The sequence below is a fragment of the Chelonoidis abingdonii genome, chromosome 11 (assembly GCF_003597395.2).
Source record: "Chelonoidis abingdonii isolate Lonesome George chromosome 11, CheloAbing_2.0, whole genome shotgun sequence".
Lineage (NCBI taxonomy): Eukaryota > Metazoa > Chordata > Testudines > Testudinidae > Chelonoidis > Chelonoidis abingdonii.
Genome location: NC_133779.1, coordinates 3037294 through 3048276, shown reverse-complemented (window position 1 = coordinate 3048276; position 10983 = coordinate 3037294). Strand labels below are relative to the sequence as shown.

General features: G+C 55.1%; 1 protein-coding gene across 1 annotated transcript; it reads left to right on the top strand.

Moving 5' to 3' along the window:
- Positions 1-1363: 1363 nt before the first annotated feature.
- On the top strand, positions 1364-9982 carry LOC116822408 (ADP-ribosylation factor 6-like). Its single transcript, XM_032776294.2, has 2 exons — positions 1364-1680; positions 5470-9982. The coding sequence occupies exon 2, from the start codon at positions 5502-5504 to the stop codon at positions 6027-6029; it is 528 nt and encodes a 175-aa protein (XP_032632185.1). The 5' UTR covers positions 1364-1680; positions 5470-5501; the 3' UTR covers positions 6030-9982.
- Positions 9983-10983: the final 1001 nt, after the last annotated feature.

Genomic DNA, 10983 nt, shown 5'->3' with positions numbered 1-10983 from the left:
CTAAGAATATCCTAATCAGATGCTGGTCTATAGCACGGATCCGGGGGTGCGGGGGCAAGTGGCTCTGCTGCAGGGACTTCATGGAGAAAATTGGCCGCCTTCCCGGCTAGGGTAGCAATGAACACTGGTGTCAGGTGCTGTGTTGATAGTGCCCCCATAGCCAGGCTGTATTTTGGGGTAATCCTGGCTTCTTTGCAGCAAGGTAGGAGTGACCAAGTGTCCTGTTTTTTTTTTATAAGAAACAGTCCTGATGTTTGGGGTTTTTTCTTAATATAGGCTCGCTATTAACCGATCCCATCACTCCCTGTCCAGATTTTTTTTCACACTTGCTGTCTGGTCATCCTATGTAAGCAAGGCCCAACCGACTTCACGGAAGTTAAGTGTTTAAGATCCTCTTGAGGATGCCGGGGAGAGGACCCCAGTAATGGCATGCCATTTCCAATGCTCCTGCGTCTGGCGAAACTAGCCACCAGGTTGCTGCTGTCCTCAGAGGTGCGGGATCTTTCTGGTTTGCTGTTAATGATCTGGCATCTTACAAGGAGCGGTGGTTAGGAAGGGGGTGACTCAGGACTCCTTGGGTTCTTGCCTCCTAGAGGAGGGGGGGGATGCAGGAGTCAGGACCCTGGCTTAATTCCCAGCTTTGGGTGGGGAGTGGCGGCTAGACATTGACGATAAACGAGCAGTGGTGGGTTGATGTGACTCCTGTGTTCCTCTCTGCCCCTGTTTTTCCCCACTGTGGAAATGGAGAGTTGTTAAGGCTTTGAGAATTCTCTGTGATCGGCAGGTGGGTGAAGCGTTGCTCGCAGCTAGACCCAGCCTGAACTGCTTTGGAGGACTCGGTTTACCACCTTGATTTGTGGTTACCAGCAGCACCCTTAAGGCACGTCGCAGCACTTGCCTGCTTCTTTCCGCTGCCCCAAGGAGTGTCCTTTAAGAAGACAAAGGATGGGGAGACAGTGTGTTCCCATTTACCAGATGGGCAAGACAAGGCCCTGGAGAGCCATGGAATTTGGTGGAGCCACTATGGGATATGAGCCCAGATCTCCTTGCATCTCGGCCATCCACTCTCTGAGTACCTGTGCCTCGCAGTGACTTACACACACACTGACACACACACACACACACACACACACGAGGTGTGCATTCACCTAGCAACCCCCCCGATACTCCCAGTTCGCTAAAGGAAAACTGACCAGACAAAGCCCCCCCCTTAACCACCCTCGGCTGGGTGGAGGCAGCGGGGCCGGGAACCGGGGGGGCGCGGGACAAAAAAGAGTCCGGGTGGCTTTAAGAGCCGGAGCATGCGCAACGGCTGTCGAAAGGGAGGGGCGGACCCCCCCTCCCCAGTCCGCGCCCTTTTCATTGCGGGACGCCCGGGTGGGCAGAGCTCGGCGCCGGTTGGAGACAGGCGAGCCGGAGCCGGGACCGGGAGCGGAGCGGGCCACGCGCCGGCCGGTGGATCCTGCAGCCGGGCTTCCCCCCGCCCTCCTCCCCTCCCGGATCCGCTGCGCCCCGGGGTCGGGGCGATGCCGAGCAGCCCGCGGGCGGCCGCGGCCGGGCAGCCCCGTGGAACGCGGAGACGCTGAAAATTGTTACATCGCGTTCGGAAGTTGGAATCCGGGGCGCGGCGGAGCCCGCGTGGGGAGCTGCTGGGGCGCCGCTGACCTCTGCCCCGCCCGGGTGAGTGGGGCTGGGGGCTGGGCGCGGCGTGGGCTGAGCCCCCCACACACACTGCAGTGCGGAGGGGATATGTATTGATCGCTCAGTTAGCATCTAAATACGAGCCCTGAAGGAGGGGAGAAAAGGATAAAATTAAAGGGTTTCTCCCCCCCCCCGTGCTTCTTGCTTTGAAAATATTCCCCCCTTTTCATGGGGGGGAGAGGCGCGTGTAAACTTCTGATGGGCACATGTGGGGGGAGGATTTGAATTCAGGTCTGCTGGGAGAAGGCTTGAAACTTCTCCTGGGTGGACCTGCGGGGTTGAATTCAAGTTTGGAAGAGGAGGGGGCAATGATCCGATTAAAGGGGTGTCCTGTCTTTCTCTTCCCCCCCCCCTTCCCTTGCTTGGTTGGAAATATTTTCCCTGTGCATCATGGGTGTGCCCAAGGGTTGAAACTTCTAGGGTGGATCTGGGGGTTTGAATTAAAACGGCCAGGAACAAGCTCTAGAAACTACTGGCTGTCCGGAAGCAGCAGCAGCACGCACACCCAAAAAAAAAAATCAGTCTTGCTTGGGGTGGGTGGGGGATGGAGGAAAGGGGAAGTGGTAGATTTAGTTTTTTCTTTGCAGTCCTGACTTGGGTGCCGGTAGCAGCCGGCTGCTCTGCTGACTGGGGAGGGGGAGAAGTTTCTTTCCTTTCCCAACCAAAGTGGGGGGGGCGAGGGTCCTGAGTCTGTCTTTGCGCCGCCTGGGATTGAAATGTGGGCAGAGAGAGACTCCTGCTAGAATCAGGGGCTTGTCTGAGTTTGCCGGGCAGTGGAGCACCTGTCCCCAGTTCTCTCCAGTGTCTTACTGGAGGTTAAAAACATTAAATAAAATCTTTCCCCAACTCTCAGCCCCGCTGTTCAGCTTGATGGGGACAGAAACTTCTGGGGTGGGGGCGGGAAAAAGCCACATGTGCAGAAGTGGGCTCCCGGCCTGGCCCCTGCCTTCTGAGCCCGCTTTGCAGGGTGGAAGAGCTCGATTGAGTCAGGGAACCTATTCAAGTTGGGTTGGGCCTGGCTGACGGGTGGGGATTCCCTCTGGCTCCTCGTGGGGGCCATTTTGGAGCTCGGAAAGGCCGTTCCTTTCTGCTGTAACACGCGGGGGGTGGGACAGGTTTTGGAGAGTTGGACCCTGATGTAGCAATTTCTGTGGCTCAAAGGTCAGATCTACGCTTGAAACTTTTTGCTGGTGCAGCAAGATCAGCTAGTGGGAAGTGTGGGGTTTGAAGGACTCTTTTAGATCAGCAAAAGCCCTAGTGTAGACACACTTATGCTCCCCCCCACCCCCCCACCCCCACACAAAAACACCAAACCAACCTGTGGTCAGTATGATTTATTTTGTTCAGGGGACTGATACGATAATATATAGCTCTTATCAATCTAGACATTTTTGTCAGTCTATCTTAAAACTTTTTCTGAAGGAGGACAGTATCATTATCCCTGTGTCAGGCTGGGGAAACTGAGGCACAGAGGTGACAACTCAGCAGGCTGGTGGCAGAGCCAGGAATGGGACTGGGGAGAGGAGCAGCTGAAGCTCAAGGACGAAGTTGGCACAAGAACAAATGGGAATAAACTGTCTGGGAGGAAATCAGAGGCTGGAAACTGGAATGTTTTTACCAGTCACAGTGAGGGGAGGCTTTGGAAGAGCCCCCCAGCAGGGGTTGTGGGGGCAAGCAACCTGACTGGCTTTCATAGAATATCAGGGTTGGAAGGGATCTCAGGAGGTAGCTGGTTCAACCCCCTGCTTGAAGCAGGACCAATCCCTAAGTGGCCCCCTCAAGGATTGAACTCACAACCCTGGGTTTAGCAGGCTAATGCTCAAACCACTGAGCTATCCCTCTGGAGTTTGAGCTGTTTATGGGTGGGATTCTGTGACAGTGCGGCCGACAGTCAGCCAGGAAAAGGACTTGGTGCCTTCCTTGTCTGGGTTCCTATGGCTCCTCACGTGGGGAGGAGGGGACTCAGAGGGGCCATTATGGGGAACCTCCACAAACTTGCCCTGGTTTCGCAAAACTCTTAAATTGGAGGCAGCCCCCTGGGCAAGTGCTTTGCTTTAGGCACTTATTGGGGGGAGGGGGGGTCATCGCCTAAAGCTGTTTCTGATTGCCTTGAACTGAAATCAGGCCCACGAGGGACAGGGTCCTGCTAAACCAAAGCAAGATCCTCTTAAAATGTTGAGAGTCGTCCACATTGGGGAGGTGGGGTGTCTACACTGGTCCCACTAAACCAGTTTAACGAAAAGGGTGCCAGCTGGTGTGGCGACAAGGAGCCAATTCCCAGTGTGGAATGTTGAGACACTGAAATTGCTACAGTATGTTCTGACGCTCTGGACATAATCAGGCTCTGGGTTTGTTGCCTGCCTCCAATTGGTTCCTTTTTGGCGAAAGGAGTCTGTCTCCTCCCATAGCTTGGAAGGGACAGAAGGCCGAGGAGGAGAACTGTTCAGGGTGGGACAAAGGGGGGCAGACTCCAGTTGGTGGAGTCGCTGTGCCCCGGGGGCGAGGCAGACCAGACCAGCCCAGATGATGGGTATTTTCCAACTCCTGGAAACTTCCCCCTCTGAGTTTGACCTTCAAGGCTGCTCTGGGCTTGTTCTCTAAGAATATCTAATCAGATGCTGGTCTAGCAGGATCCGGGGGGGCGGGGGCAAGGGCTCTGCTTGCCAGGGACTTCATGGAGAAATTGGCCCCTTCCCCTAGGGTAGCAATGAACAGCTGGTGTCAGGAGCTGTGTTGAAGTGCCCCATACCCAGGCTGTATTTTTGGGGTAATCCTGGCTTCTTTGCAGCAAGTAGGGTGACCAAGTGTCCTGTTTTTTTTATAAGAACAGTCCTGATTTTGGGGTTTTTTCTTATATAGGCTCCTATTACCCCCTCACCCCCTGTCCAGATTTTTTCACACTTGCTGTCTGGTCATCCTAGTAGCAAGGCCACCACTGACTTTCACGGGAGTTAAGTGTTTAAATACCTCTTGAGGATCCGGGGCAGAGACCCCAGTAATGGCATGCCATTTCCCCATGCTTCTGCGTCTGGCGAAACTAGCCACAGGTCTGCTGCTGTCCTCAGAGGTGCGGGATCCCTTTCTGGTTTGCTGTTAATATCTGGCCTCTTACAAGGAGCGGTGGTTAGGATGGGGGTGGCTCAGGACTCCTGGGTTCTGCTCCTAGGAGGGGAGGGGAGGGGATCAGGAGTCAGGACTCCTGGCTTTAATTCCCAGCTTTGGGTGGGGAGTGGCGGCTAGACATTGGAACAAGACAGTGGTGGTTGTGTGACCTCCTGTGTCCTCTCTGCCCCTTTTTTCCCCACCTGTGAAATGGGAGAGTTGTTAAAGGGCTTTGAGATTCTCTGTGATCCAGGTGGGTGAAGCGTTGCTGCACTAGACCCAGCCTGAATGCTTTGGAGGACCTCGGTTTCCACATTAGATTTGTGGTTAACAGCAGCACCTAAGCACGTCGCAGCACTTGGCCTGCTTCTTCCTCTGCCCCAAGGAGTGTCCCATTTAAGAAGACAAAGGATGGGGAGACAGTGTGTTCCCCATTTTACAGATGGGCAAGACAAAGGCCTGGAGAGCTCAAGTGGGAATTGGTGGTAGCACTGGGATATGAGCCCAGATCTCCTGCATCTCGGCCCATCCACTCTCTGAGTACCTGTGCCTCGCAGTGACCTGCCTCGGGGTGGGGTGGAGTGCAGGAAGGGGAGTTGAGGCTAGCCAGATCACAGGCCCCTGCATTGCTCTTGACTTCATCTCACTGTGTTCCTTCTCCTCTAGCCTTGTATGGACTGTACTGCTCGCCCGCAGCCATGGGGAAAATGCTGTCCAAGATCTTCGGCAATAAGGAGATGCGGATTCTGATGCTAGGCCTGGACGCGGCCGGCAAGACCACCATCCTTTACAAGCTGAAGCTGGGCCAGTCGGTCACCACCATCCCCACCGTGGGCTTCAACGTGGAGACGGTGACCTACAAGAACGTCAAATTCAACGTCTGGGACGTGGGGGGCCAGGACAAGATCCGGCCCCTCTGGAGACACTACTACACGGGTACCCAGGGGCTCATCTTCGTGGTGGACTGCGCCGATCGTGACCGGATCGACGAAGGCCGGCAGGAGCTGCACCGCATCATTAACGACCGGGAGATGCGGGACGCCATCATCCTCATCTTCGCCAACAAGCAGGACCTGCCCGACGCCATGAAGCCCCATGAAATCCAGGAGAAACTGGGACTGACGCGCATTAGGGACAGGAATTGGTATGTCCAGCCCTCTTGCGCGACATCTGGGGAAGGACTCTGCGAAGGTCTGATGTGGCTGACATCCAATTACAAATCCTAATCCTGGCTTTTTATACCCATGCACGAGTCTCTAACCAGTGAAACCTTGAGTCCAGACCCCCCTCCCCCGCCCCCACCTCTATAGCCCCATCCTCCCCTATTCACCTGTTTGTGTCTCTCTCAAAATTGCTGGTGGGGTGGGACTGGATCCCTGCTATGGTACCTTGGCACCTACCCTCTAAAATGGGGGCCTAGGGTGTCATGAATGCTTTTTTTGGGGGGGAGAGGGGGGCTCTTTAGATCTGAATGCAGGCCACTTAGTCTTTTTTCCCTTGTTTCTGATTGTAAATCCTGTAGAGTTTATTATTTAATTAACTTGGGTAGCGGGGGATGGGTGTAAACTCCTCCTCCTCCCTCCCCTCCAGCTGTGTTCACAGGGGGCAAATCATCTGGTGCTACTGGTGTGCCCTCAACAGCAGCCCTTCCCGCTGTGGTTCATGGAATCGATCTCTTTCCTTATGTCCTAGCGGTTTCCAGAAGCAGTTGAGGGATGGGACAGGTGTTGGAGAGTTCTTATACTAGGCACTTAAGATTTTTGCATGGGGGGGGAGGGGCAGGTTTATGGGGGTTCCCCGTCCAGCTTCCCAATAACCCACAATTATAAGAACGTCCTTGTCTGTGGGGAGTGACAGCTGTGTGCCCTGATCAAACTAAAATAAGGATCAACCGAGTTTATCCCTGTGCCCTGCAATTCTTCTCTGCCACTAACTCAGCCCAGGTGAGGTGTAAGGACTGTTCCCTGTGTGGGAGGGGGCTGGGCCCTGCACGCCTTGGTGACTAGCTTAGCCTGGCGGGAGGAGGGCTGGCATCCTGGGGAGATGCAGACATGCCCACATGTCTCCTCCCAAACCAGTTTCCCTGGCATGGCACGTGGGCGGGGAGAATCAAAGAGCCCATTCATCAGAGCCACCTTAGAGGAGTGGCTTTCCCGCGAATCCTGGGACTACCTGTCCTTGCCGGCTGGCGGCCCTGTTTGTGGGGAAGGCGGCTGTGGGTCAGGTGCAAATCCAGGGGGCGTCAGCCTCATGGGATGGCAGTGGCCCTTGGATCAGGCCCAGCTGGGATGGTAGTTAACCTGCGGGTGTGGCTGCACCCTTTCCCCGGTACTCATCCAAAGGTCTGTCCTTTGCTGAGCTGCAGGCTGGAATCTGCAGGGGGGGTCCTTGGTAAATGCCTCACATCCATTTCCTCCCCCCCCAGCTTCTCTATTGGGGTACAGGTGTCCCATCCCCCACTGCATCGGCTCTCAGGCCATCTGCCCATAGAGCCCTCCTGGTCTGTGACCATCCCAGGCATGGGGTGCCAGTACCCCAAGGCTCCACTGAAGCCAAGCGAGGGGGTCCTGATGGGAATATTTGGGGGAGGGGACCCCCTTAGTCTCAGGGATATGAGTTCACTTTCTATGAATGGGGTATCCCCAGGGGAAAGGCAGGAGGGGTCAGTGTGCTTAGGGCCAGAACCCTACCACATTGGGGTGCATGGGTCCCCATGGTTGGGAAAGTTGTGTCCCTAGTTTCAGCCAGGAGGAACGGAAGTGGCACTTGCCCCCAGCTGTTGGCCCAGCCCGTCTTCCCTCATGGTGATGGGCTCTGCCCCCCAGCTCCTCCCCTGCTCTGTCCTCTTAGCATCCTCCTCCTGCCCCACAAGGTGGCAGGGGCTGGTTGCCAAGGAAACCGCATCCAGCAGAGGCAGCTGATCCTGGTGGAAGGGGGGTGCAGACATGGTGAGGAGCACCAACAGCAGTGGTAGCACCGTGTGGGGAGGGCCCTGTCCTTCCAGGGGGGCGGAATCCACTCAGAGATTGCAGGACCTAGTGCAAAGCGGCTGTGCCAAGCTGGAGCTGTTCCCCTTCCCTCTTAACCCTCTCACACGCACAGCATGTCCCCCCCTGGTTCATGGGCTCTTTTCTCCCTCTTTGGGGAGGCAGCCGGGGCGAAGCCGCCACCTTGAGAAACCTGCTAGACGAGGGCGTGGATTAAACTCCTTTTTCCTTCCCTGCGTGGGTGCTGCTCCACCCAAACCCAGCGCTGCAATGAGTTTGCATGGCCTCTGCCTGCCCCACCCGAGGCCTGTTCTCACACACACCCCTTGCCACACACCTCCACTGAGATGCGCCATCCCACCCTGCCAGGACCCCGCTGCTGTGGTTTTGAGCAGGGACTGGTCTAGGAAAGTGTCTCCCTAGAGCCATGTCCCCGCATCCCCTCCTTATCTCTGAGTCCTGGGGGCAACCCTTGAGGGAAATCACACACCACCATCCCTGCAGCCAGGCTCCCAACCTATTCCTTGGGTGTACCCCTCTTGAGAATGAATGAATCAGAACTAGGAAAAGGGGCGGTGCCCTTCCCCCTGCCCCTCCAGTGTCTGAGTCTAATTAATTACCAAGGAGTTCATGCCAGCTGGGCTCTTTTTATTAAAGCTGGCTCCTGGCAGCCCCAGTGCCACCCGGCTGTGGCATGGTCCCTGCTCTCGCCGAGGCTTGGTCTTGTAGACTTTGTCCCTGCCTCTCGCTTGAAACCAGCTCAGCCACGTGGAGCAGGGCACAGGACGTGTGCTGACTCCCTCCCCTTGGGGTGAGGGGAGACTAGCCGCTGGCCTGATGCTGCTGCTGTGCTTAAGCCTTCCAGCATTGCCTTTCTTGAGAGGTGGGGGGGATGCTAGCCGTGTGGACTGGCACTTAAAGGTGCAGGCGTGCTTGTTGGCGAAGATAAGGATGACGCAATAGAAGCGATGCACGTGGCAGTGCCAGTCCCACCGTGGGGCTAGAGGCGAGTGTATGGTTGGCAGATTTGGGAGCAGATTTCCTTGACCATTCCAGCTTAGCACATGTATCTTTCCTTTTGCTTCCTCCCCTTCCAAAATCCCCGCCCCCCTGCCACCGGCACCCCCTAGTCACACTGGCACCGGTTTGCTCCTGCTCCCTGCTGAAATGAAGCCAGGTGAGGGCTGCGTGCATGACTGAGACTCTGCAGCTCGTTTATTGTTTACTGCGGACAGCTGTGATTCTTTGGGCAGGCTCGTCTTCCTGCAGAGAAAAAAGAAATGGCTAGTTTCCCTCCTCTCCCCTCCCCTCCTGCATCTCATACGGGGTGAGCAGGCAAAAGCACTTAAAAGTCTAGGCGTGCATCTGGCATGAGCAGCTTCTGCCATAGGGGTGACTACAGGGCATGAGTCCCCTGTACTTTTCCTCCAGACTCAGCTGATCTGCCATGTTAACAGTGCCTGCCAACTTTTCCAGCCTGGATTCCATAGCCACAGAAGTCTCTGCATGTGGAGGCTGCACCGGCCCTGCATATTTACCAGAAGCTGCTGGCAGGGTCGTGTCATAAGTCTGTTTCCACTCACTGGTTGGGGCCATTAATTAAGCGTCTCCTCATTACACAGACATTCATCTCAAGTGTGTGTGTGTACGTCCGCGGGCGTGGGAGCTGATTCTGCTGTGCGGTGGGTGGCCACCTCATCTCCCTGTAATTCTGCATCTGGTTTGGTTCTGATCCAGAGCCAGTGGAGCATTTACCTTCCCTGTGTGAGGTGGGGATGAGGAGGGGCTGTCTAAAACCTTCCTCCCGAAGGGGAGAGAATTGGAGACTCTTGTGCCTTTACTGAAGTGCCACTGTGGCTTAAAGGGAAACGAAGGTACTTTAAGAGTAAGATGTGCTCAGTTCTGCTGGGGGCTGTAATCTGCTTGGGGAGATGCTACACAGGGGAAGTATTCTCTGCTGCTGATCTGCCTACTGTATATGTAATCTGAGAAGATTTAGCATCTCTGATTTTTTTTCTTTGGTAAATTTCTCCCTGCAGCCGGAGACTCGGCGAGTGCAGTGTGTTTCAAAGGGTTCATCACGTTTGAACTGTGTTTTTGTTTTTTGTTGTTTTTGGGGGGGGGGCGGTAAAAAGGTGTTTGTTTTTTTTTCTTTCTAATCTTTATGCAAATGAAAATCTTTTTTTAAAAATTGTATTGGCTGCTGTCCTGTGCTTTATTTCTCACTTTCATGCAGAGATTCCTCTCTATAAAAGGGCATGGGTTTTTTAATTCCCTCTCCCCCGAGTGTCTTTACCAAGGCAGCATGGGACAGTGGTTAGAACCCTGGACAGGGCCACTGCAATCCAGGTTCTGTTTCCGGCTCTGTCACTCTGACCCCTTCCCCTGCTCGCTGCCTGAGTTTCTTCACCAGTTTAAAAGGGGGCTGTGACCCATCTCTTGTAAAGCACGCCGGGAGCCAGGGCTGTGTCAGAGCTAAGCCAAACGGTTGTTGCAACACTCGGTGGTTCTCAAACGAAGTCCAATGCCCTATGCCTTGCGGAGGAGCTGGCACCTGGACGGAGCTGGAGGGTACAAAACACAGAATGGGGGTGATTTTGCATGAGTACAACTGGTGCAAAGCATCAGTGAACCAGACCTGAGGTTTCAATGCAAGCGTGGTTGGTTGAGCATCCTTTTTTAAGATGACGGAACCACTAGCTACCTACAGTGGCTCTGGGGTCAAGCAGGCCCCTGAAAGGTGGTCTCTGGTCACAGTTCTGGCCCTGTAGGGCTCCCCCTTCTCAGGCTCGCTTTGCTGAGCTGAGGTTCTCACAATGTGCTCCGGGAGGGGCCAATACAAAGCACAGCGTGAGTAATGTCTTACCCAGCATTTCGCTTCCTCTTTCGAGAGGGGAAGCGTGGCTATGACTCAGGGGCGTGGAAGCGGGTGCAGAGGGTGTGGGAGGAGGCAGCTGATCTCATTTCCGGCTCGCTGCACCGACACCTGAGCCTCGGACTTTTCAGAAGAAAACCAAATTGGTGTCTGGGCGCAGATGTGACACCCCTCCCACGCCCCTAACCCACTAAGCCAACCACCTCCTCGCTATACAGGGGGTCATTCTCCTTTTCACAGCCTCCCTCGTTTCCTGCAGAACAACTGAGCAGGGGCCCAGGACTCCTGGGTTCCAGGCTCAGCTCTCACAGGGGGGTT

Bases quoted from the DNA above. Each gene is read 5' to 3' on its own strand.
- LOC116822408 (XM_032776294.2), top strand. From the start codon at position 5,502: ATGGGGAAAATGCTGTCCAAGATCTTCGGCAATAAGGAGATGCGGATT.